Below are 27,634 nucleotides of genomic sequence, written 5' to 3' on the forward strand. Positions count from 1 at the left end.
TTAGATATCCCAGTCTTGAATCTCTTTGCGACAGTGTGTTCCTTGATGGGATTCCAAGCTTGAAGAATCCAAGAGCACATTTGTTCGATGCCAAGTGTCTTAATGCTGCCTCATTTTGTCAGTTCGAAGGAACCAGATGTCATCCATTCCCCATAAAACCGACAGAGATGGTCTTTGATTGATTTACTCACCGAGACATGTAGTGGCTGTAAAATTGATGTTAACCCGCCTGGTATTATAACGGGAACGGTGTTGAGACGGGACATCTCATTTTAACGGGCTCTGCTAAATGGCACGAAAACTCTCCAGAACAAGCATGGATTTTTTTATGAAGTAAAGCTCCATGCTCGATCCCACACAACCTTCAGCCATTCTTTCATTACATCCTTGTTCTGCACTCGAATGATAATGCCATCTGGAAGATGGCTTATGGCAGAGTTTTTATTTTGAAAATGACGAAGGGTACCAGCTTTCTACCGTCTGCTGTAACTCCTAACATGGTACGCCGTAATGGCAACTGGGATCAGGATACCTGGCGAGAGGATTATCAGATCCTCTAGCAAGCACAAGCAGATCAGTTGTTATGATGTCTGCCATCCAGGCACATGTGGCACCATGGCTGTAGCCCCCTGTGTTGTCTGAACCATTTCTGGGCGCTTAATAGAAAGAAGGAAGAAAGATTTAAGGCTTTTCATGCATAGTAGAATGCTACTTCTGGTTGTGGAAAGCTCGTTGACCACTCTGCGTGCCTCTACGATTCAATCAAATCGATTTCACCCAGTTATCACAGTTTGAGAGGTGGCTTATTGTTGGAATGTGTGGATCTGTATGCTTCTATTAATAAATTGACAGTCATTTAGACTGTTACTATTAGGTCATGTTGCGATCAGTGGATGAGTTACAGCATGCACACATGGCAGCTGGGCTAAGGATGCCCTCGATTGACCACCTGGTGAGACGATTATGAGATCCTCCAACAAGCATGAGCAGATCAACTGTTTTGAAGTCTGCCATCCAGGCACATGCAACACCATGGCTATGGGCTCCTGTGTCTGCCTGAACTATATCCAGACGCTTGGTCGACGGATGGAAGGTTGAAGGCTTTTCGTGTGTCGTAGAATGCTACTTCCAGTTATGGAAGACTCAATGACCATTCCAGTTTAAGAATCTCATATTTGTTCTGTATTAACTTTACTGTAAAGAAATGTGTAATTAGTCCACCTTTGTCAATATATTAAATGTTAAGTAAAAACATTAAACTTACAAGTTTCAGCTTTATTGGCCCGTTTTCAGCCTTGAATTATTAATTCTCCATAGAAAAATAAGGGCAAATTACTAACATAAAGGGAGTTCCACCTACTATGCCACTGGAAAACACCACCATTCGTAAGGTTCCTGCAGTGAATTCCTGCAGGGGAGTGGATTTCAGCAACCGAGAATGAGACATTAGCAATAGACACCAGATGCTCCAAGTTGGAAAGGATCTACCATACCAGTAAGAGCATCTATACATCCAAGTGCCTCTCTAAGAACCTTAAACTCCAACATTACAATTCAGTAGTAAGACCGTCCGTACTGTATGCCTCTGAGTGTCTTCTGATGAACAGAAAAGGTCCACTGAGGAAGCTAGAGCTCAAGGAATGAAAAATACTAAGGAGGATTTTAGGACCAATAAGAGAAAGGGATGGTACTTACAGGATAAGGCACAACAAAGAGATCTATGACCATCAAGAAGACATAGTTACATCCATGAGGAAGAGGCGATTGACTTTCTATGGGCATTTGACTCGTATGAGTACTTACAGACTTACCAGCAAGATCTTTACCACTACAGGCAGAGGGAAAGCGTCCAAAAATAAATGGACCACCACAGTGAAGTCTGACTTAGAACAGCTGGGGATTTCAGAACAAACCATACAGGTTTAAAGTTAAAAACTTCATGATTGTTCCGTATTGAATAGAGAAAATAAGATGTACAATATTATAGGGAAGGATCCACCTTTCAATACTCCGTAGTAAAAAGTAGTTACAACCTGTTTAATGGGACCGGTTTCAACACATTTAGAGTGTCATCATCAGCCAATTAGCGAAGATCTTAACAATAACTAACATAATAAACATAGGCAAAATATTAACATTGTATCACATCGTGGCAATTCAGTTAATGTTCAAAACACAATAATCACAGTCAAGAGAGTAAACAGAACATCACTATCTTGCGCCGAAAACAAATATATTTGAAGTTCATAAGCAGATCAAGTATGCACTTATGTAAAGTCGTTGCTAGGCAGGTCTTGTAGGCATTTGTTTTCCGGCCGAAGGGTAAAAGGTGACGTGAATGAAGTCTTAGGGAAACAGTGTAGGATTTAATTTCGTCAAAATCAAAGTGGATATATAGGTTTTAAAATCATTTAAAACGTTAAAAAAGAATAAAGCCAAATAAAAATATATTAAAAATGGGAAGAAATAATGAAAGAAATACGAGGTTCAACTCGAAACAACTTGCCGTAGTAATTGATAAAGAAATGATAAATAGAGAAAGGGGGTGGGGGACGTTTATTAGAGGGTGGTGATGGTGGTTATTGTTATTAGAGGAAATACAATTGGGCAACAATCCTTTATATAACACTAATTCGAGGAAAAAAAAAAAAAAAAAAAAAAAGAGGAAGAGAACCGACACTTCGAAAAATGAAGATATCGGTTAAAGGAAGATAAGGGCCACGAAGGGCGTGAAAATGAAAGACTCCCTAGCCCTCGCAAACCTAATAGCATCGGGGTCGGAAAAGAACAAGAGTTGACCAAGGGAGGTCGGACAGGATAGATGAAAGTGAGGAGCCTGGCACAAGTAAGTGGAAGCAATGCCAGGACTCAGCTAAGGGCCCCGTGGTCGCCAACCCACGCTCCGAAGTTCAGAGCCCCTGGGGGATGGAGGGTGGGAAGGAAAGAAAAATGGAAGGGATCCGATACTTCGAAAAATGAAGATATCAGCCAAAGGAAGATAAGGGCCACGAAGGGCGTGAAAATGAAAGACTCCCTAGCCCTCGGAAACCTAAAAGCGTCGGGGTCGGAAAGGAACAAGAGTTGACCAAGGGAGGTCAGACAGGATAGATGAAAGTGAGGCGCCTGGCACAAGTAAGTGGAAGCAATGCCAGGACTCAGCTAAGGGCCCCGTGGTCGCCAACCCACGCTCCGAAGTTCAGAGCCCCTTGGGTGGGGAGGGGGGAACTAAGGAGGATCAAGGGGGGTGTTGCGGAAGGGGGAAGTGGCATGAGAGGGTATTGTGTAATTGTGAAAGATTGATTCCTTATTTGTTGACTTCAGGTTATTTAAAAAGGAGATGAGAAAATCGAAAAGGGTATTGGGTTTCTCAGAAATATCATTCAGATTAAGATTTGGATTGAAAAACTGGTCAAGGTGTATAAAACAGTTTTCGGTGATGTCTAGGAGAGGGCCTTTATTTAGAGTGCTGAGAATTTCAATATCCTGGTTTATTGTAGTGAAAGCATGTTTTGTGTCATGTATGTGTTGTCTCACTGCCGAAAATCTGTTGTGCTTTATTGCATTAACGTGTTCAAAGTACCTAATTTTGAAGTTACGACCAGTTTGACCTATGTAAGAAGAATTACAGTTGTGGCACTTAAAACGGTATACACCTGATTTAGAAAAGACACTTGTTCTATTTAAGGAGTAGGAGTTATGTAATAATTCAAGGTTTCTATTATTAGTTCGAAAAGAAATCATGGTATTGTGTTTTTTGAAGACATTAGCTATACTATAGGTGTTTGTATTGAATGTGAATGTGGTGTAAGCAGCTGGTTTGGGAATATCTTTTAAGAGTGTTGTGTTAGGGTGGTGTCTAAATTTGTTAATGATTTGTTCAATAAAATAAGAATTATAACCGTTAAATTTGGCAATAGAGCGGATGATGTTTAGTTCTTTCATTTAAGTTTTCCTTTGATGGCGGAATTTTGAAGGCGCGGTTAACCATACTGTTGTATGAAGCACGTTTATGTGACTGTGGGTGAAAAGTCTTGTTTTATGGTATTAGCTGTATGTGTGGGTTTTCTATAAATCATATATGATAATGAGGAAGGTAATCTGTTTATTGTTATGTCTAGAAAATTAATTGATTGTTTGATTCTGTTTCAAGAGTAAATTTAATATGTGGATCAATTTTATTGAGGCTATTAAGAGTAGAAGCTGCATTGAAAACTCTATCATCCAGTATAACAAATGTGTCATCCACATATCTAGCCCAAAATAATACATGTTTAAAGTCGTCATTGTTATCAATGAAACTGTGTTCTAAAAAGTCTAGGTATATTTCTGCAAGGATCCCCGAGGCTGGAGAACCCATAGCCAAACCATCTTGTTGATAAATTATATTGTCAAAGATGAAGAAGTTGTTAGTAACTACTAATTTTAAGAGGGTCATAAAATCATTAATTTCAAGTTTGCTTAAGCAACTATATGTATTTAAGTTATTTTCAATAATAGGAAATAATTTTTTGATATTAATACTGGGATACATATTGACAATATCGAAAGAATGTAGAGAATGGTGTGGTTGGATTTTAAAGTTATTTAATTTCTCAACTAGTTCTATGGTGTTTTTTACAGACCAGTTTTTCAATCCAAATCTTAATCTGAATGATATTTCTGAGAAACCCAATACCCTTTTCGATTTTCTCATCTCCTTTTTAAATAACCTGAAGTCAACAAATAAGGAATCAATCTTTCACAATTTACACAATACCCTCTCATGCCACTTCCCCCTTCCGCAACACCCCCCTTGATCCTCCTTAGTTCCCCCCTCCCCACCCAAGGGGCTCTGAACTTCGGAGCGTGGGTTGGCGACCACGGGGCCCTTAGCTGAGTCCTGGCATTGCTTCCACTTACTTGTGCCAGGCGCCTCACTTTCATCTATCCTGTCTGACCTCCCTTGGTCAACTCTTGTTCCTTTCCGACCCCGACGCTTTTAGGTTTCCGAGGGCTAGGGAGTCTTTCATTTTCACGCCCTTCGTGACCCTTATCTTCCTTTGGCTGATATCTTCATTTTTCGAAGTATCGGATCCCTTCCATTTTTCTTTCCTTCCCACCCTCCATCCCCCAGGGGCTCTGAACTTCGGAGCGTGGGTTGGCGACCACGGGGCCCTTAGCTGAGTCCTGGCATTGCTTCCACTTACTTGTGCCAGGCTCCTCACTTTCATCTATCCTGTCCGACCTCCCTTGGTCAACTCTTGTTCTTTTCCGACCCCGATGCTATTAGGTTTGCGAGGGCTAGGGAGTCTTTCATTTTCACGCCCTTCGTGGCCCTTGTCTTCCTTTAACCGATATCTTCATTTTTCGAAGTGTCGGTTCTCTTCCTCTTTTTTTTTTTTTTTTTTTCCTCGAATTAGTGTTATATAAAGGATTGTTGCCCAATTGTATTTCCTCTAATAACAATAACCACCATCACCACCCTCTAATAAACGTCCCCCACCCCCTTTCTCTATTTATCATTTCTTTATCAATTACTACGGCAAGTTGTTTCGAGTTGAACCTCGTATTTCTTTCATTATTTCTTCCCATTTTTAATATATTTTTATTTGGCTTTATTCTTTTTTAACGTTTTAAATGATTTTAAAACCTATATATCCACTTTGATTTTGACGAAATTAAATCCTACACTGTTTCCCTAAGACTTCATTCACGTCACCTTTTACCCTTCGGCCGGAAAACAAATGCCTACAAGACCTGCCTAGCAACGACTTTACATAAGTGCATACTTGATCTGCTTATGAACTTCAAATATATTTGTTTTCGGCACAAGATAGTGATGTTCTGTTTACTCTCTTGACTGTGATTATTGTGTTTTGAACATTAACTGAATTGCCACGATGTGATACAATGTTAATATTTTGCCTATGTTTATTATGTTAGTTATTGTTAAGATCTTCGCTAATTGGCTGATGATGACACTCTAAATGTGTTGAAACCGGTCCCATTAAACAGGTTGTAACTACTTTTTACTACGGAGTATTGAAAGGTGGATCCTTCCCTATAATATTGTACATCTTATAAACCATACAGGATCGTGTATTATTCCAGCAGTTAACCTTTCAAGGTGTCTTTCCAGAGTCTCTCATCAGCAGACAGAGTACAGGCACCACCCGACCGAAGTCGACCGAGGAAAGGAAACAAGCACACAGCCAGAAGATGAAAGCTTTCTGGGCAAAGAAAAAACAGAATTTCCGTACAAGGAGTCGAAACGAGCCCCGTGGTCCTCAGTAAGCCCAAATGACAAGAAGAAGGGCAAATTACTTAAAATCTATTAAAGCATTTTCATCCATCATTTAAATCAAAGGATTAACCCTATTTTCATTATAAATGAAATGACTAAACTAATAATAATGTTATTGGCTTTATGTTCCGCTAACTACTCTTTTACGGTTTACGGAGATGCTGAGGTGCTGAAATGTAGTCCTTCAGGAGTTCTTTTACATGCCAGTAAATCTACCGACACGAGGCTGGCGTATTTGAGCATCTTAAAATACCACCGGACTGAGCCAGAATGGAACCTGAAAAGTTGGGGTCAGAAGGCTAGCGCCTCAAGAGTCTTGAGCCACTCAGCCAGGCAGTTACTAAATTATCGACCGTTGTTTTCGAGACATTAATAATCCTTCTTGATAAAACATCGTCACAACTCCTCCCATCATGTCATTTCCTCTTGCCCCTTCCTTGCCTGCTTGGCAGTCTGTCATTTTCATGTTTTTGTTATATTTCTTTTGTTTCCCATGTTGACAACATGTTTAATTTCATTTTTTCTACTTGTCAATTTCAAAACTTTTCTACAGGATGGTAATTTTGATACTCTCTTACATGTTTATACTTACAGAATAATCGTTTATATACATTCTTCTATATGATATTTTTATTAAGTTTGTCTTTACCTTACTACAAGTTAAACAGTTTTCAAGATTAATTCTTTCATATGTGCTTTTAATGTTGTTTTTCTTGAGTAGGGCCAAAACATTAACCTTTAATGTGTTTTTACTTAACATTTAATGTATTGGCCAGAGTGGATTAATTACATATCTTCTTCAATGACTATTCACCGTGCCTCTACGACACAATCAAAGTGATGTTGTTCAGTTAACACAGCTTAAGAGGGGCTTAATATTGAAATGTGTAGGGCTGGATGATTATATAGACAAATCGCCAGTCATCTAGGCTCTTCTTATCACACTGTTAAGGGCATGTTGTGACTAGTGGATGAGTAAGAGAACGCTCACATGGCAGCTGGGCTCAGGATGCCATTGGTAAGGCTCATTTAACAGAATACCATATTATGAGACATAATTACATAGTATCGTAAAGTGACATTAGTGACAAATCCAAGTTCCCTTAGTGCACGGAAGATGCCATGTTCATGCCTGGAGGTATTGTGGTGAGCGCCTTAATCTTGCCTTGCTGTGACATGGCGTTTTGCCCCCACTGCTGGTTTGCTGGTCTGGGAGGGGTCATCACATACGACAATTGGTAACCCGTAATAATGATATGAGGGACATCGACAGTGTTCGAAGACATGCGGAGGATTTACTGCAGCTGCATGTGTTGTCCTTCGTTATAGGGCTTCCAAGAGGCTTTTTCCTGCAGGATATTGCTCAGAGCAAGGATTTCATAGGAATGCCTCCGCAGTACTGCCGAAATTCCATGGCCAGTCCGATCTCCATATTTGTCGCCCATCTAAAATGTCTTGAACCACCTGAGATACCAACTTCAGAAGTCGGTGAGTTTATATGATCTAGAGCAGTGGTGCGTACCACACTTCGAATACCATTGATCTAGAGAACCCTTTTGCAGCTAATGTGGACAGATATGCTGTCCCCTTGCTCGCTTATATCACATCTTGCATCGAAGATAGATGCAGGGATAGATATATAGATAGATCCAAGCCTCAATGCTACACTGGCGGAAAAAAAATATCCGAACACCAAGAAGGGGTTGTGCTAGATTAACGAATGTTGGTAAGCATGTTCATACATCTGAAAGATGACATTGATTCAAATTTCCCGCAAATCGCATTAGTATGACGCTAGTAGTAGCCCCGTGACATTGCACATCTGGTTTGCTTTAAATACGGGCTGTACTGTGCGATAGCATTAGTTACCTGTGAGATTGGATGGAGTGATTGAGTAGGTCAAGAATGCCTTTACGATGACAAAGGGGCTAGTATCAACAGCTCACTGCGCTTGAATGAGGCCGTATAATAGGGCTACGTAAAGGTGGATTTTCCTTCTGCACTATTGCAGAACGACTTGGCAGGAATGTCTCCACTGTGCATGCGTGCTGGCACCAGTGGTCACGAGAAGGTACGCTCGCACAAAGACCGGGCTCTGGACATCCCCGCGGCATCACCAAGAGGAAGGACCACCATATTCAACGTATAGCTGTGGCGCAGTGGACTGCGTCTGCAGCAGCGATTCGAGCGTCAGTTGGCACGACAGTGATGCAACGAACTGATCAAAATCGGTTACTTGAAGGAGAGCTCCGAGCCAGATGCCCTGCGGCGTGCGTTTCACTTACCCAAAACCACCACCGTCTGCAACTTCAGTGATGCCAAGCAAGAGCTCATTGGAGGATGGTGTGAAGGTCCGTTGCATTTTCCGATGAAAGCCGCTTCTGCCTTGGTGCTAGTGATGGCCATTTGTTGGTTAGGAGGAGGCCAGGTGAGTGCCTGTATTCCACCTGCCTGCGGTGTCGACACACTGGACCTACACCAGAAGTTCTGGTTTGGGGAGCAATTTCGTATGACAGCAGGAGCACTCTCATGGTTTTCCCACGCACGCTGACTGCAAATGTGTATGCCCGTCTGGTGATTCGACCTGTGGTGCTGCCATTCATGAACGTATTCCCGGGTGCATTTTCCAACAGGATAGTGCACGCCCCCATGCCACTGTTGTAACCCAACGTGCTCTACAGAGTGTTGACATCTTGCCTTGGCCTGCTCGATCTCCCGATCTGTCTCCAATCAAGCACATCATTGGAGAGCAATTCCAGTGTCATCCACAATCGGCATTAATTGTCCCTGTATTGACCGACCAAGTGCAACAGGCATGGAACTCCATCCCATAAGCTGATATCCGGCACCTGTACGAGACAATCCATGCATGTTTGAATGCCTGCATTCACCAGTCAGGCAATTATACAGGTTATTAATGGTCTAGCATGGCACATTTGCGGTGGATTTTCCCGTGTGGATATTAACCTGTAGTCTTGTACCTTTAATCAATTAAATATGTTACATCGACAAATATATTGCCAAACTTTTCATATTCTACATTCCTTATTTCATGGTGTTCAGATACTTCTTCCCGTCAGTGTATATATACTGTACAGTAGATCCACAAAGAACTAGAATCTCTTTTCAACTGTTCAACTTTCCTCAACAAATTATTCTTATGTTGTAATCACTTACTTACATCAATGTTACAATGACCCATGTCGAGTTTCAAGCCATTTTGACAACTTGGTGCACTTTTTTGCAAATCTGTGTATTTGACTTGGCATTAATTCACAGCCAGATACCAACAAGCGAGTTGGCCATGTGGTTAGGGGCATGCAGCTGTGAGCTAGCATTCGGTAGAGAATGGTTCGAACCCCACTGTCGGTAGCCCTGAAGATGGTTTACCATAGTTTCCCATTTTCACACCAGGCAAATGCTGGGGGCTGTACCTTAATTAAGGTCATGCCCACTTCCTTCCTACTCCTAGCTGTTCCCTATCCCGTCACCATAAGACCTATCTGTGTTGGTGCTACATAAAGCCAATAGAATGTAGTACAGAATTATTTAAAATAGTTATATTTGAATCAGCCTTGTCAGTACACTTATTAATGGAAGAAAATTATTTATTCAACCAAACATGTTTCAGGAATTCAACCATTCCCTTCATTAGTGGTCAGTGGAATGCACAGTAGAGGGGGGAAATATTAACAGTATGCAGGATACTGGAATGCGTGGTAGAGGTAAGAGAATTACCGGTATATCGTTTGCTGCAAGCAACATTGCCAGTTCCATTTTGAGTACCGGTCCCCTCTTTCGGCCTCGATATTGAAGATATAGTACTCGTAAATGAGAATTACATTAAACTCAGTTGTGTATAACTCTGTAAAGTATTATATGTAATGCGATGCTGCATCGATGGAACTTGTAAAACCTATGCTTAATTCAGAACTACCTTGCTTATAAACCAGTTTCAACTAAATCTCATTCTCAAATGTAATTACATTTGTCTATGCATTATGACAGCATTGTGTACTTAGTGCAGGTGGTTGTGGAAATAGCTGAACATTCTGCTACTGGGCTACAAGCCAGTGTTGAGTGTGGTCTTCTTCCTGCTCTCATTGAAGAATTCAAAACTGATGATGTTCTCCTGCAACTGAATGCTCTGGAACTACTCACAAAGCTTGCTGTAACTCCCCATGGCCTGCACTACCTTGAGCAGCACAGGATACTGGAGTTCCTGTCTGATAAAGTTTCAAATGCTGAAGGGGACATCGAAGGAACCATTATACTGCCAGGTACAGTTGCCCCTTCACTATTCTTGTGAGGTTTATTAGAAAACAAACTTTGTTTCTGGCTGAAATAGCAGGTTTTTGTTTGTTCTGAGTATCAGGTACAAGTTCTCTTTTGCACTTTTGAAACAGTTATCATCATCATTATTATATTTTAATAATAAAATTAATAATAATCCTGAGCTAATATATCTTGAGATAGCTTTTATGAATAATTCAGAGGAAGAATTTGATAGTACTTTCCTGTATTCATTTTGACTATGAGAAACTCTGAATCATGCTGTATTGAGGAGAACGATTTGGTAAAATTTGATCAGAGCAGACGATAGATTGATCGGACGCACCCTTAAACATCTATGACTCATCCCTTAATTGTAACTGGGCTGAGTGACTCAGACGGTTGAGGCGCTGGCCTTCTGATCCCAACTTTGCAGGTTTGATCCTGCCTCAGTCCGGTAGTATTTGAAGGTGCTCAAATACTTTAGCCTAGTGTCAGTAAATTTACTGGCACCTAAAAGAACTCCTGCAGGATAAAATTCCGGCACCTACGCATCTCCAAAAACCGTCAGTAGTAGTCAGTTGGACATAAAAAAATAACATTATTATTATTATTATTATTATTATTATTAATTAATTATTATTACTTAATTGTAGTCAGGCTGACTGGCTCGGACGGTTCTGGTGGCTTTATCAACTCAAGTTGGCAGGTTCAATCTGGGCTCAGTTCGATGGTATTTGAAGGGGATCAAATATGTTGGCCCCGTGTTGGTAGATTTACTGGCACACAAAAGAACACCAGCAGGACAAAATTCCAGCACCTTGGTGTTTCCGGAAACCTTAAAAAATAGTTAGTGGTACGTAAAACCAATAACGTTGTTGTTGTTGTTATTATTATTATTATTATTATTATTATTATTATTATTATTATTATTATTATTATTATTATTATTATTATTATTATTATGATTATTATTATACCATGGTAAGAACAGTGGAGGGAGGTCAGAACATAAAATTTACAGATTAGAGTAAAAGTAACAATGTTTATGTCCAAGTGACAAGTTCGGTTCCATAAGGAGGCATGGAGAGCTGCATCAAATTGGATGTCCCTGCATTTGCCCTGTAAGTCTCTACTCCTCAAGTGAAAAAAATGTATATAAATAAATTTTGAAAATATATCATGGGCTTGGTGGAATTTGCTTATTGTGGGAAAATGTGATTTTTATTCAGAGCCAAATATGCAGTTTTGAGGAAAGTAGTTCTGAATTGTGTGAATATCGTTGGAATATGTTGTATTACATGATCATATTTTATTTTATTTTAGTTATGTCTATAATTAATATTTTTATTGAATCCAAGATAATTTATATTCTTTATTGTAGTAGTAGAAGACTTGTTGTTTAGGTATATAATTAAACTATGCACACACACAATGAAGTTACTGTATATCCACACCACTGTAATAAACTGACAGAAAATGGGGCATGAGAGAAAAGTGTCATTGCCCCTTCCTTCTCACTAAGGTGGATGGTATTTGAATCCCATCCAGTGCACGTGAAAAATTTGAACTTAAAAATCACATCACTATAGTTTAGATTCCCCGTAAAACTGGAGGTTCTGTGGCTAAATCGCTATATTAACAGTCATATAAAATATCCTTGGATTAGGCTGATTGAAATTCTGATGTTAACTAGGGTAGAACTAGTTGAGAAAATTAATGTATTGCACAATCTTGGAAGCTCTGTTGAATGACCATCTTCACTTTTACAATCCAGAGTTGTAGGTTTTGGAGTTTCATCAGTGCTCTTGCAATCTGGGAGAGAATAATTTTAACAGTAGCAAGCATAATGCGTTTGTAAATAATATTCCAAGTAACAACAGGTCTTTTCTTTACTGATCCAAGCTGACTTTATTGAAGTTTTTGCAAGTGCTTCTCTGTTGTTTTCTGATATTTTTAATTACAGCAAACTCTTTATTATCAGACATGAAATGTGCAGATAACCAACAAACCCGGATAATCCAAACTACACGTGTCCTTACCGGAAACTGCACATTTGCTGTATTTACAAAACAGGCTACATATCACGTTTGAAAGCCTACTGTGGTACTTACGTGGCTGTGGCCGCTACTCGTTTCTGGGAATACGTTTTTCTCCTGCAGTTCTTCTTAAAGTCTGTTGGCTCTGTGGAGATGTTGATGACTGATCAAGCCAATCTTTGCATGAAACATGCGACCACACAGGTCACATCTAAAGGCGGGTGGAGGATGCAGTTGGATCTTGCATAGTTTCTGCTTTTCATGGGTTTCAATTTCTTGATTGCGACATGCCTGTTCAAAAAGTGAGACTCCTTCTGCAGTAGCTTTGCGCCAAAGAACACAGTTTTGTACAGTTGTTGCCCAGGTATTAGAATTTATGTTTTTGTTATTAAAAATCATCTTAATATTCTTTATGATGTTTCAAAGGAGCACCTTGAGGCCTTTTGCCATGACCAGTCTCACCATGGAGAAGTTTTAGGCAGTCTGCTACCATTCATTCCCTTGATGTAACCAATCCATCTAAACCAATGAGTGATGATGAAGGCTTCTAGCTGTTCATATGTGCCTTGTCAAGAACTGCCACATTGCTTATGTAGTCATCCCATTTAATGTTCATAATGGATCTAAGTTTCTGCTAATGCTAATTGTCTTTGTCACAGCAGTAAATTGTCCAGGTTTCACATCCAAGTAGTAATGTTGTTATGACTACAGCTCGGTACACCGTTAGGCAGACCACACACTTGTACGTATTGCACAGGTTGCATGCCATTGGTATGACAACAGGAAGCTACCACCATAGTAACAATTGCAGTGCCTCACACAGTCATGGGAAGCGCCAGTGTTGCCATTGATATGCATGTGGTATAACAGATCACCAGGCAAGATCTAGCTTTTTACACATGCTACACAACAATAGAAGCACCGAAGCAGTCTAGTATTCAGTTTATTCCATCTGAAAATGAGATACAATTCTGAATTTAACATCAGACTAGTGCAGTCGAGGAAGACCAAAGTGAATTCTGAATTTAACATCAGACTAGTGCAGTTCGAGGAAGAGCAAAGTGATCGTTACAATTTCTCACCGAGTAATTACTCAGATATATGAAAACAGGAATAACTCTGGAAAGTAGTGGGAGAGGCATTATACAAAGAAGCTTACTGCAGCTGCTCAATGCAACTATCTGTAGAGTGTAGTATGCACTTTAATATTTACATACTTGACATTATCATTATGCAATTTTATTGCTGTTTAGCAAATGCCGTGTAAAATTACCTATGCAAGTTTTTCGAGTATGTTTTGGAAACTAACCTTAATATTACTGCACATGCATTTTTTTTTTTAAAGCTGTGAAAGTTCCGTGGATAATCCACATTCAGATAAACAAGTGCCTACAGTATACCATAATGTGTGTAGATTTTAGGTGTACATTCAGTTAAATAACTCGTTAATGTAACTTACAAACACTACATACTTCTAAGGTTAGCTACAAAGCCAGTCCTGAAGTGGGACTAAAACTGCAGTGAAGTAGTCTTTTATTAGCCATGTACACTGCTGGCATCTTAATATTCTCCTCTGACGAAAACGTTCTGTACCGGTAGTTACGAATGAAGCTTTCTAAACAAGCATGTGCGTTTTGGTAACTATCAGCTGTGTGACATGGCAACATACAGATACGCCTGCGGCAATGGCCTCTCTTGCGCAGATGCCATACCACCTGAGCTACAGAACATACACGTGCAACTTACACAAAACAGATGTGTGCAGCTTGCCTTAGTTTGGTATATATTTTGAGATACTTATTCACAAAAACTCGGTGGAAGTGGCGACTGTAAGCTGCATGGGCAGAGCACATTCTATTTTCTGCATCCTTTCCTCAGTTGCAGTGTCTAGTTAAAATACTACCAAGGTAGTTGAATTGATCTACCTGTTCCAGAAGGGTTCCTGCTATGGTGACATTATTTCAAGTACGGTACCACCTGGTGCCGGCTGTGTAAGTACTTTAGTCTTATGGGTGTCGATGGTCAGACCAAATTGTTCGTAAGCTTCCTTAAAACAGTTGATTGAATATGGTTTTCCGTGGTTTCCCATTTTCACAGCAGGCAAATGCTGGGGCTGTACCTTAATTAAGGCCACGGCCGCTTCCTTCCCATTCCCAGGCCTTTCATCTCCCATCGTTGCCATAAGACCTATCTGTGTCAGTGCGACGTAAAACAAATAGCAAAAAAAAAAAAGTTGATGGATGTTTGAAGCTCCTCAGGTGTATAGGGAGGTGTTGCATTGTCATCAGCATATTGAAACTCCATTATGCGAGTATTATGAGTCATTATCTGTTAACAGAGCCTGGTTTGGTTGAACAGTCCGCCATCATACCAAAACTTAATTTCCACACCTACATGGTGGTAGTAGAAGTCTTGTGAAGCATGGCTGCCGAGTACGGGGCCAAAAGGGTGGGGGTAAGCATACAGCCTTGCTTAAGCCCGTTTGTGATAGGGAATTCTTCTGATAGCTCATTCAGGTGAAGAAATCGTCCAACCATTCCGTCATGAAGAGCCTGGATTAAGCCCACAAAACAGTCCGGACAGCCAGAGCGCTGTAACACCATCCCCATAGCTTCTCTAGGAACAGAATCAAAGGTCTTTTCCAGATTGTAAAATACTAAAAGAAGCGGGATTTGTTGTTCCCTGCATTTCTCTTGGATTTGTCTAGCACAAAAGATCATGTCGAAGGTACCTCTTGAGGCATGAAACCATAGTGAGACTCAGCCAGTACCCAGTCTAAAGACGGTTCAATAAAATCCTTGCCAGAACTTTTCCTGCTGTGGATAGTAGGGAAATGCAACAGTAATTGCCACAGATACCTCGATCACCTTTCTGGAAAATGGTTACTATGGTGGCATTTTTCATATCGGTAGGCACCTTCTGTGTTTCCCAAATTACAAGAATTAAGGAGAAAATCCTGGTCTTCAAAGATAGTCCACTTTGAATAAGTTCCAGAGGGATGTTACCAGGTCCGGGAAATTTTCTTGGTTTCATACGTTTGAGGGCTTTGGTGAATTCATGGAAGGTTGGTTGGACTGCCATCCACTGTTGCACAGAATGTTTTGGCACATGGAGGAAGTCTTCGACAGCAGTTGAGCTTCGATTTGAAAGTAGGCTGAAGTGTTCTTTCCAGCGTCTTAATATGTCTTGACTGTCTGTAAGGATTATGTTATTGTCAATGGCTTTCAGTGCACCTGATGAAGAGCGAGAGGGCCCAGAAAGTTCCTTTAGTTTGCCCTAGAAATTCCGAAGGTCTCTGGTATCGGACAAATTCTGAAGTTCCTTGGCTTTCTGCTGCCACCCTTTGTTTTTCATCTGTCTTATATCAGCCTGACATTTCATCCTAAACTCTTGAAAACGTGCTTTCTTCACTATAGAGGACGGGTCTTGTGTAAGGGATAAGTAGTCTTCCCATTTTTTTTACTAATTTCAGAATATTTTCGTTATTATCAAACTAATCATTTCTCTTCCTTGTTTTTTCTGCCAAGTCTTTGAAGTGTGCCCCATTCCAGCTCTACATTCTTGGTATTGATTGGATTGGAAGTCAGTTGTTCTATTATGGCATTTGGAATTCGCCATGTAACTTGCTGAAAACTGACAACTTATTCACACAATTACATTGAAGAAATGGAAGAGAAGAAAAAAGACCTATAGAACAAAAATAAAATCAAACCAAGGAATGAAGCAGTGGCAATCTTCAGATTGGAAACTTGACGTGACTGCTTAGCTGCACATACAGCTAGAATCAAAATTCCCGCTGGAAAGATTGCCATCTGCAAAATTACTGTATCATTGATGGACTTGAAACACCTATTTCAGTGCACAGGACTCAACCCAACCCTAGAAAAACAAGGCAATTTACCAGGCTTATACCAGACAGCCAGAAACAAGATGAAACAAGACTCTGTTCCCTAATACATCTGTACTTCATTAATGTTACTTGTATATTACAGTTGTCTAGAGATATCATTTTTTTATTGGAGTTGCTTCCCAATAAAGCCATAGGTTACAGTAACATTTAAAAGCACAGTGTATTTCGTATGACTTGCTTTCAGTTCACTTTTGGGAAATAATCATACAAATTTTTTTCTGTTTCTGTTTTTCATTCACAAAATATGTGATACAGGTTAACATCATTGTCAATGATTTATTCTAGAGGCTATTATTGAGATCTGCCTACAGTGTTTAGAAAATGTCTAGAGATGTCTAAGAGCATACTTTCACATCGTGTAAGCACAGAGTAAGAATTTTGAAGGGAACTGTCCCGGAAGAAAACTTGAATCTTTATATTCTTCTTCATTGTAGTAGTAGACTTGCTTAGCTATATAATTAAACTATGCACACACAGTGAAGTTAAATCAACACCACTATAATAGACTGACTGAAAATGGGGCATGATAGGGGTGTTTGGAATTATCTCCATTTAGCGCCTAGGGAAATAATTTTGCAAAGATACATGGCCGTGGACATGTTATGAGGTTAGTCATTACAATCACCTGAAGATAAAATGGGAAACAACAGAAAATGTTTCAGGGAATACCGACGGTGGGAATGGTGTCCGTAGCATCTTCCGGTGGTAAAACGTGATTCACATGCACAAGTGTGCATTCTAAACAAAAAAAATTAATTCTAATTATAACAGAATACAGTACTTCAGGCTACATTTTTAAAATTTTAAATCGCCAAACTATGTACGAACAATCCACAAACCTGGATAGTCCACACCCAGATAATCAAGAGTTTGTTGTACATTCAGTTCTGGACAATCAGTGATGTAATCATATTCGTAACCAATGATACTAGGGTAATATTTCAAAATACAATAGTATTTAAATATTTTATTATTAAGGTCCACCTTTTCAATACAAACTGTACAATGTTATTACATTACATTTACATTCAGGCGCTAGTTTCGACCTAACTGTAGGTCATCATCAGCCTTAAAGCAAATCAACACAAATACATCGAAGAAAATAAACAATGTATAGACACAAAGGTCTTGAAAACTGTATACGCAACTCATAGAATTGAAGTTAAGACTGGTTACATAAAATAAAATTCCGTTGAAAGTTCAAGCAATTTAAGACACAGTGCAGTGTCAATGACATAAAAATGAAATAAACATACCATGTAAGAAACTAAGATAAGATTCAAGAGATGCGCTGCACTAAGTTAAAAAGTTGTTCACCGGGCGAGTTGGCCGTGCATGTAGAGGCGCACGGCTGTGAGCTTGCATTCGGGAGATAGTAGGTTCGAATCCCACTATCGGCAGCCCTGAAAATGGTTTTCCGTGGTTTCCCATTTTCACACCAGGCAAATGCTGGGGCTGTACCTTAATTAAGGCCACGGCCGCTTCCTTCCAACTCCTAAGCCTTTCCTATCCCATCGTCGCCATAAGACCTATCTGTGTCGGTGCGACGTAAAACCCCTAGCAAAAAAAAAAAAGTTGCTCTTTGATAGAGAATTCATAAAAATCTGGTGCACCGCACTACATTAAAAAGTTATTTACGATAGAGATTTACGATAGAAGTTCAATAAAGGCTGCCTCCTTAAATATGCTGCTTTCTATTCAAAGTTCAACCGACCCGAAGTCACGTTGTCCTCTCAAGATATTCATATATTCAGTATACATGAATGCGATGCATGATGTTAGAAAGGCTCTTCTGTTTTTAAGAATCTTGAAAGATGATGATTGTTGAATAGAAAGCAGCATATTTAAGGAGCTTTTACTGAACTTCTACGCATCATCCTTGACCAGCAATTTAACGATGTCTATCGTAAACAACTTTTTAATGTAGTGCTGCGCACCGGATTTTTATGAATCTCTATCAAAGAGCAACTTTTTAACTTGGTGCTGCGCATCTCTTGAACCTTATCTTAGTTTCTTACGTGGTATGTATATTTCATTTTTATGTCATTGACACTGCACTGTATCTTAAATTGCTTGAACTTTCAATGGGAATTTTTTTTAATGTAACCAGTCTTAACTTCAATTCTATGAATTGCACATACAGTTTTTAAGACCTTTGTGTCTATACATTATTTTCTTCGATGTACTTGTGTTGATTTCCTTTAAGGCTGATGATGACCTACAGTTAGGTCAAAACTAGTCCCTGAATGTAATGTAACAACATTGTACAGTTTGTATTGAAAAGGTGGACGTTAATAATAAAATATGTAAATGCTATTGTAAGCACAGTTCAATACGGATCTATCATATTGAAAATTATATCTTTTAATTTGAATACTGTTTCAAAAGCCTGAAATCCTTTTTCTTCAAGTGAACAAACCCTTCTACTAGTTGTGTCAGAAGAAGTACTTCTCATTTCTGACAGCCAGTTCTCAAGGTCAGTAAAGCCACTGAAAATCGGTGCCTTGATTTAAATTGGCCCATTTCCTGTGCTATTTCTCAGTGATCTTGTAGGCCTAAAGACTGTTGGCTAATTCTAAATAGAATACACTGACTCATTCTTCACGACTTCCTTTGTCACAATCAAGAGAACTCCACATGTGACTGGTCACACACTATAAATTTGTGTTCTGTATTCCTTATTTTGGAGTCATGTACTTAATATAGCAATAAGGCACAGATGTAGTTGTTACAATTTTGTTCTTCGTGTGTATCAAGAAAGAGCGACGACTCTTACATCAGGAGGCAACGTAACTTGCCCGTTATAACAAGCAGGAACCAATTCTGTGAACTGCCACCATTTCCTTATAATTCTGCCCAGCATTATGGACTTACATATGGTTAGGTTGAACATGTTAACTTCTCTCATCTAATAGTCTACTTAAGTGACAAATCAGATGATAGATTTGCTACACTGGGACACAAAAGACAGACTGTACTGTACCCGTTATATAATATTCTTCTGTACATCAGCTGACTGGCAGGCATGGTATTAGTTTCTTCGTAGTTGTTATACATCTTAAAAATGGAAAATTTAGTGTCTAAATATTCTCTTCTAGGTAGTATAAGGAAAGACCTCCTGGGACAACGATTTTTTCCATTTTAAGAAAGCTTTCTAAATGGACCCTTACCACATCACTTCGGTCTTCCAGAATAGTATTTGATGGCTAATTTCTTACTTTCTCATCACTTTCACAAGAATAACCATCTCCAGATCTCCATTGGGGTAATCACATAAATGGGATTGTAAATACAAGGGTACAGATCTCTGCACATGGTTATGAGGGTGTTTAGGGGTTGTAGTAAGGATGTAAAGGAGAGGGCATATAAGTCTGTGGTAAGACCCCAGCTAGAGTATGGTTCCAGTGTATGGGATCCTCACCAGGATTACCTAATTCAAGAACTGGAAAAATCCAAAGAAAAGCAGCTTGATTTGTTCTGGGTGATTTCCGACAAAAGAGTAGCGTTACAAAAATGTTGCGAAGTTTGGGTTGGGATGAACTGAGAGAAAGAAAAAGAGCTGCTTGACTAAGTGGTATGTTCCGAGCTGTCAGCGGAGAGATGGCGTGGAATGACATTAGTAGACGAATAAGTTTGAGTGGCGTTTATAAAAGTAGGAAAGATCACAATATGAAGATAAAGTTGGAATTCAAGAGGACAAACTGGGGCAAATATTCATTTATAGGAAGGGGAGTTAGGGATTGGAATAACTTACCAAGGGAGACGTTCAATAAATTTCCAATTTCTTTGAAATCATTTAGGAAAAGGCTAGGAAAGCAACGGATAGGGAATCTGCCACCTGGGCGACTGCCCTAAATGCAGATCAGTATTCAGTAGTATAGTAGATATTATTACTTAAATGCTATGTTGCTTGCTCCTTTATTTATATTCTAGTTAAACATAAACATCACCGGTTCATCCTTAGCGAAAATATGACTTGGCAAATTTCCTTTCCTTATTATCTGTTGTTAAACATTCTGGCCAGTCTTTGCAATTTATTTATTTATTTAATTAATTAATTAATTAATTAAAGGTCTGGACAAGCTGGAGACTTGGGTTTGATTTTTAGGAGCTTACACAAGGCAATGACAAGGCTACACTTTCCATTCACTAATAAAAAGAGGCTGTTTTTTTCTTTATAACTATGTACTGACATAGGTTTTCTCAAGTCTGTCCTCTCAAAATCTCTCTACATACGTTACTTTACAAATGCCATAGGCGTCTCGGACATCATGATGACTAGTTGAAGCGGTAATGCAGATCCACGAAGTCGAACTCAGTATGCTTAAATATTGTTGTTCTCCAACTCAAGTCCAATTTTCTTTACTGTAGTTGTCTGGTTGATCGTGCATTTACTGAGCATAATAAGACTCTGCCGTTACTTAAATTTCTTTAATAGTGGTGTATGTTCACTCTCTCAGTGTGTCTGTGTCTCACAGTCACGATGCGTGATTCTTGGTAGCTGGAACAGTTTTCCCTATTAACTCTCTCTGTGGCTCACTGCCACAGCACGTCTCTCAGTCGCTGGACAGAATCTCCCTCCTGCTCTCAGACTCCGGCTTACATCTTTCGTTTCCACCTTCTTGAATCTTTCCAGTGCCTTCCCAATTACCAACCCCTACTACTGCAGAATTCTGTTGTGTCTCAGTCTGATTGGCTCACGTGTTCCTCCCACTAAACTAACGGGGTATGTAGAACACTAGATTAAGGTATTTTTCTGATGCGTCAAAATCACTGTGTGGTCTACGTGACATTTTTTTTCCTCTAGCTTCTCGGACTGCCCTCAGGGCTTTCTGTTGCGTTTGTATTTCTACTTTGGCGCCTTTTTGTCGGATATTTCACAGTGTTACACGCTAGACTTGAGCTTCCATTAGACTTTGCTTTATGTTAAATTTGTATTGAATGATAGGCCTTGAATATTTCAAATTCCCATTCAAAATTATCACTCACTTAAATATTCGAAGCACTGTCACTTCTTTCCACTGTTATACATTCACTTAAGGTTCTAGACCATTACTCAATTTCGGAGGTTGCGGATTCGAGACTCGCTCGAGTCCGTTCGCTCAGCACAGAGATATGAAAGGGGTGCGTTCCAATATGCGGTCGTGACATTTATTTACTTATTTATTTGGCACATGGGTTTTAGTGCCAGGAGTGTCCAAGGACATGTTCGGCTCACCAGATGCAGGTGTTTCTATTTAGTGCTAATGGGCAACCTATGCGCCTTGAGTGTCCTGATGATGATGATGATGATGATGATGATGATGATGATGATGATACAAGGGGGAAGAGGGTGAAATGTGGTGTCAGCCCATAGCCTAGTCCTGTCGAATAACACCAAGGGGCCTGTTGAAGGCTTAACTTCCTCACCTAATGGACGAATCACCATCAAAAGTGTCATATGCCCTTACCCCATACAAACACAGTGGAGAGATTATTGACTTGGTGAGATTCACAAAGTCAGAATTTACTTGTTTCCATGCTACTGAATCACTTAGTTTTTCCAAACTGTAGATTGTACTTTCACCTTGATAATGAAACCATAAAGTCACAACGGCCAAACATTGACTTGGTGCGTCTCTCCAGCAAGCCTGCAAAATAATAATAATAATAATAAAAATCAACTTTCTTCAGCTAGTCTCAGCTATTTTTAGGGTCACTGGAGCCACCAGGCTCATTTTGGTTTTGGCCGAGCGTTTTTAACGCCAGATTCCCTTCCTGGCGCCACATAATTTTTCAGGTGAAAATCCTAACTCGGGATCGACCAAGATTTGAACCTAGGCCATCCGGGTGGAAAGCCAGCATGTAAACAACTGGGCTAAGCATGCCTCCACAATATAATAATAATAATAATAATAATAATAATAATAATAATGAAGCGCCCAACGGACATTGAAATACAATATATATAAAGATAAAATTCTTAACATGGATTATGTAAAGCTATAAATGATATACTTTATCATCCTTTCAGGTCGTCTTCTTACCATGCTTCCCTTCATTTTTATTTTCAGCTTTGCTTCTCGGTGTTTTTAATTTTTTAAACTGTAATTTTTTCATCATTGAGCCTCAATCAAAAGACACAAATTACCTCTACTGTACTGCACTAGTATTGTGATTTTAAAAAACTTCAGTGGGGACTGAAAACTGAAATGCATGACTTGCTTATAACTGCTGGAGATTTTTTAGTTCATATCTGTTTTTTGATAACAGTAAGTTTTTATATATTGTGTATGTTCATGGAAATCCCATATTGAATGAAGTGTGCATTTTCTTACAGGTTTAATCAAATTTTTTGGCAATGTTGCTCAAGTCAATCCAAAAGACTTTTTCTCAAAATATCCCTCAATGGTCACAGCTCTGTTTGAAACTTTGGACAGTCCTGATATGATCATGGCAGGTGTTGCTATGGAGACTGTTGGTTACATCGCCACTACGGTGGAAGGGAAACACATGTTGAGTAGCCTAGGTAAGTAAACTATCAAAAATAGTTTTTTGAGAGTATTTATTATTACCGAGCAAGTTGACGATGTGGTTAGAGTCGCGCAACTCTGAGCTATCATTCGGGAGATAGTGTGTTCGAACCCGACTGTCAGCAGCCCTGAAGATGGTTTTTCATGGTTTCCCCTATTTCACACCAGGCAAATGCTGAGACTGTACCTTATTTAACCCTAGAACACTAGCAGTCATGAATCTTAAGAGTCAAGGACAGATACTCCCCTCCCCTCCATCCTGTGAGCCACTTGGCTGCCTCTCCTTCCAGGTATGCTTCCCCAGGTCAGTTGTGGCTCTGCCGCCGTTACGAGAAGCTTGCTGCTTGGGGTAAGTCCGCCAAAATATATTTTTGTAACAAATCACAATGTCGTAAATTTAACAAGCGCTAGTTTTGCACGATAAGTGTCGTAAGATTTATGAACGCTAGTTATGGGAGGTCAAGGAATTCTTATAGAAATCGGTAGTGATATGCAGTTGGTAGTGTCACTTTCTCTGCATGAGGTCTGTCTTACTGACGTTGGCTTTTAGTTCACTGAACATCATCATTACACTGATTTGGTCTTTTATTCTGTTCAGTGCAAAACAATGAATTACCAGACACTTGCAGAGGATGATATTTTGGATTTGCTTTTATCTGACTACGAAGGAGAAAATCTGTACTCTAAGTGGATTTTGGTCACAGTGATGGATATGAGAGCGATAAAGACCCAGAATACATGCCTGATTGTTCTGATTCAGAGCACGAGGAAGAGAGTATATTAGTATGTCTTTGTGAATTGGGAAGTAAGCGGAAACAAAGAGGGAGGCCAAGAAAGCTTTGGAAGAGTACGATGGGAACTGTGGAAACGGACAGCGATGAAGAAAAGGGGGAGGATACAGTGGTCGGCGGTGAGAATGAAGTTAAAAAGAGGAGAGGGTGAAAGGAAGATGAAAATGAAAGTAATCTAGGAAACCGTCAAAATGGATTTTCTACTGACAGTCAAATAATTTGCACAAATAGGGAAGATAACATAAGATCTACACGTGAAAGTAGTGGCGAGCTATCAGCTGAAAGAAACATTGACACTGGAGTGGAAGACGAGTGCCAAACTGGAGATAATACAGGAAGACCTTACATAATTAAATTACAAGATAAAGAAGAAATCACTGGAAAGAATGGTTTTAAGTGAAAAACCAGTGAGTGCATACATTTAGATGGAAACATTATGCAAAAAAAATGTTGTTCACGTCAGGCCAGGTCCCACACCAAATGCAAGTGGTGTCACAGAACCAGTGGACGCTTTCAGGAAATTTTTCACACTTGATTTACTTGAAGTTTTGATTGATACCAATGAAGAAATTGTGCACCAGCAGGTTAATTATAAGAAATCGGCTGGTGCCGATCTTCAAGATGTCACAATGAAAGAACTTGAAGCTCTACTCGGATTATTGGTACTAACTGCAGCCCTAAAGGATAACCATCTAAACTCAAAAATCATGTTTGACACAACGTTTTCTAGTGAAAGATATGAGGCAACAATGTCTGAGAGAAGATTCTGTTTCTTGATTAATTGTTTAAGATTTAATTATAAGGATACGCTGGGACAAAGGAAGGAAGGAAACAAACTTGCAGCTATTTCTAAGATTTGGGAAATGTCTTTAACAAATTGTAGAAGTAATTACAAACCAGGCACATACCTCACAATAGATGAACAGCTAGTAGGCTTCCAGGGGAAATGCCCTTTTAGAATGTTTATTCCTTCAAAACTTAACAAATATGGCATTAAAATTGTTATGATATGTGATAGTGGAACAAAGTACATGATGGATGCTAGACTGTACCTAGGAAAAGTAACTACGCCACCAAATGTAAGTGCTGCTGATTTTTTTGTCGATCAACTCAACAATTGGTTCACCAGTGTTCCTCTAGTTCGAAACCTACTATCGGAAAAACAACTGACTGTAGTAGCTACCATGAAAGGAAAAGACAGAACTGCCAAGGGAAGCGACAGACCTTAAGTTTCAAGGTCGAAGAACCGGATTATCCCTATTTCTCTTTGATGAAGATAAAACTTTGGTGTCATACAAGCCAAAGGATAATAAAATAGTAATCCTCATTTCCTCAATGCATCATTCTGCTGCTATCCATCTTGCTATGAAGAAACCAGAGATGGTCATAGTATATAACAACATGAAAGATGAAGTTGACTGTCTGGATCAAATGATTCAATGCATGGGCACATCTAGAAAAACCAAAAGATGGCCACTATGCTACTTGTACAACATGATAAATATTGGGGGCATCAATTCCTTCATTGTCTATGCTCACAATATGTATAGATGGCAGCAAAAACCATTATCTACTGATGTCCTCCCACACCATCTCTCCACTGACAGCTCAGAACATACCACTTAGTCGAGCAGCTCGTCTCCTTTCTCCCTAGTCTTCCCAGGCCAAACTTTGCAACATTTTTGTAACACTACTCTTTTGCCGGAAATCACCCAGAACAAATCCAGCTGCTTTTCTTTGGATTTTTTCCGGTTCCTGAATCAAGTAATCCTAGTAAGGGTCCCATACACTGGAAGCATACTCAAGTTGAGGTCTCACCAGAGACAAATATGCTCTCTCCTTTACATCCTTACTACAACCCCTAAATACTCTCATAACCATGTGCAGAGATTTGTACCCTTTATTTACAATCATATTTATGTGATTACCCCAAGGAAGATCTTTCCTTATATTTATACCTAGGTATTTACAATGATCCCCAAAGGGAACTTTCACCCCATCAATGCAGTAATTAAAACTGAGAGGACTTTTCCTATTTGTGAAACTCACAACCTGACTTTTATCCCTGTTTATCATCATACCATTGCCTACTATTCATCTCACAACATTATCGAGGTCATTTTGCAGTTGCTCACAATCTTGTAACTTATTTATTACTATGTACAGAATAACATCATCTGCGAAAAGCCTTATCTCTGATTCCACTTCTTTACACATATCATTGATATATATAAGAAAACATAAAGGTCCAATAATACTGCCTTGAGGAATTCCCCTCTTAATTTTTACAGGGACAGATAAAGCTTCACCTACTCTAATTCTCTGAGTTCTATTTTCTAGAAACAGAGCCACCCATTCAGTCACTCTTTTGTCAAGTCCAATTGCACTCATTTTTGCCAGACAAAATTTCATGCTGAAGCTTCAGCAGCAACTTAGTAAACTGTGGCAACGTGAACGTCTTCAAATTCCCAAGCTGAATAGTAAACTAAAATCTTCAATCTTGGAAGTCTTAGGAGAAAAAGAAAAATCCACTGTCAGCTTTGGAAATCAAGAAGGACCAAGGAAGATGTGCCACTACTGCAGATGGCTTAAAAGAAGGATGACTACTACTTACTGTAGATGTGGGAAGGCCATTTGCAAAAAGCATCAAAGGAAGACCTGCCTTGATTGTACTAGCTAAAGTGCTGACATTTTCTGTGACTAGGAAATTAATTTTTCCCAGGAAAGTCAGGTGGATGAAGTGGTATGTTAACATAAATCTGAAAATCTTTAGAACATTTAATTAATGAACAGTTTTGAGTGATGTTCCTTCATTGTTATAATTAAGATTATTTTGTCTTATTATTATTATTATTATTATTATTATTATTATTATTATTATTATTATTATTATTATTATTATTATTATTATTATTATTATTATTATTATTATTATTATTATTATTATTATTATTGGTTGTTTTAAGAAACAAATTGATGTTTTAAAGTCTATCAGTAACATTATATTTGTATCTAGTTAGGAAAATACCTTGTAAGACATTTGAATACATAACAATACTACTTGTTATGGCCATAGTTTTTATGGTTTTCATTTACTGATTGTCATTATGGCCTATAGTTAATATAGTACATAAATTACATTTGCAAGGGATGTGATGTTTTAAATATTTCCTCAAGAAAATTTTTGCTGTAGGAAAGCTAATTTTCAAAACAAGATGAAATTCTAACTGTTATAGTGATTTTTCCATTTTTCAAATTATTAATTTTATTAGTATGAAGTTGGCTTAGTTATCAAATTATAGCTTTGTAAATAACCAAGAATAACTGAAATTAAAGATGATATTAAAAAAGAGGATAATACTCTGTACACTAGAAAGTAAGGAGATATTTCTTTAGCAGCTCGTAAAATTGACGAATTCAGTAGAAGTCCGTTACAGCGGAAAATTTACTCGCTATAGCGGATTGTCGTTATATCAGATTTTTGTATAAAAGTCGGAAAATTCCAATACACATTAAAATCTGTATGAAACGACAATCAGTTTGTTCAAAACTTGTGTTTCCGCGGATGATATCCACACTATGGCCTACTTGTTTGTTATTTTTCGAAATCCGATACTACGTGAAAGTGTAGGTTTAATTTCATTCTGAACATTTGCCTTCAAAAAATTTTAATTGGGCTCAAAAAGTGCTTTGTAAAATCATATAAATGCCTTTGTTGTACAGTACGCATTTTTAGGCGCTGAACATTGGCTTTCGTTATGCCACATTTTTTTGCGGCTGCACAATGATTCTTTATTTCTGCGGGTTTAATGACAATTAACTTAAAA

The 27,634-nt window shown here is 38.9% G+C and overlaps 1 protein-coding gene across 1 annotated transcript in view; it reads left to right on the forward strand.

Moving 5' to 3' along the window:
* The window catches only part of LOC136866188 (26S proteasome non-ATPase regulatory subunit 5), a 141,664-nt gene that overhangs the window by 65,602 nt on the left and 48,428 nt on the right, over positions 1 to 27,634 (forward strand). The window contains exons 4-5 of the mRNA XM_067142929.2: positions 10,311 to 10,563; positions 22,824 to 23,012. Of these exons, the coding sequence (XP_066999030.2) occupies positions 10,311 to 10,563; positions 22,824 to 23,012 (442 nt within the window). The remainder of the gene's footprint in view (positions 1 to 10,310; positions 10,564 to 22,823; positions 23,013 to 27,634) is intronic.

Source organism: Anabrus simplex, chromosome 3 (genome assembly GCF_040414725.1).
Source record: "Anabrus simplex isolate iqAnaSimp1 chromosome 3, ASM4041472v1, whole genome shotgun sequence".
In the NCBI taxonomy this organism is placed as follows: domain Eukaryota; kingdom Metazoa; phylum Arthropoda; class Insecta; order Orthoptera; family Tettigoniidae; genus Anabrus; species Anabrus simplex.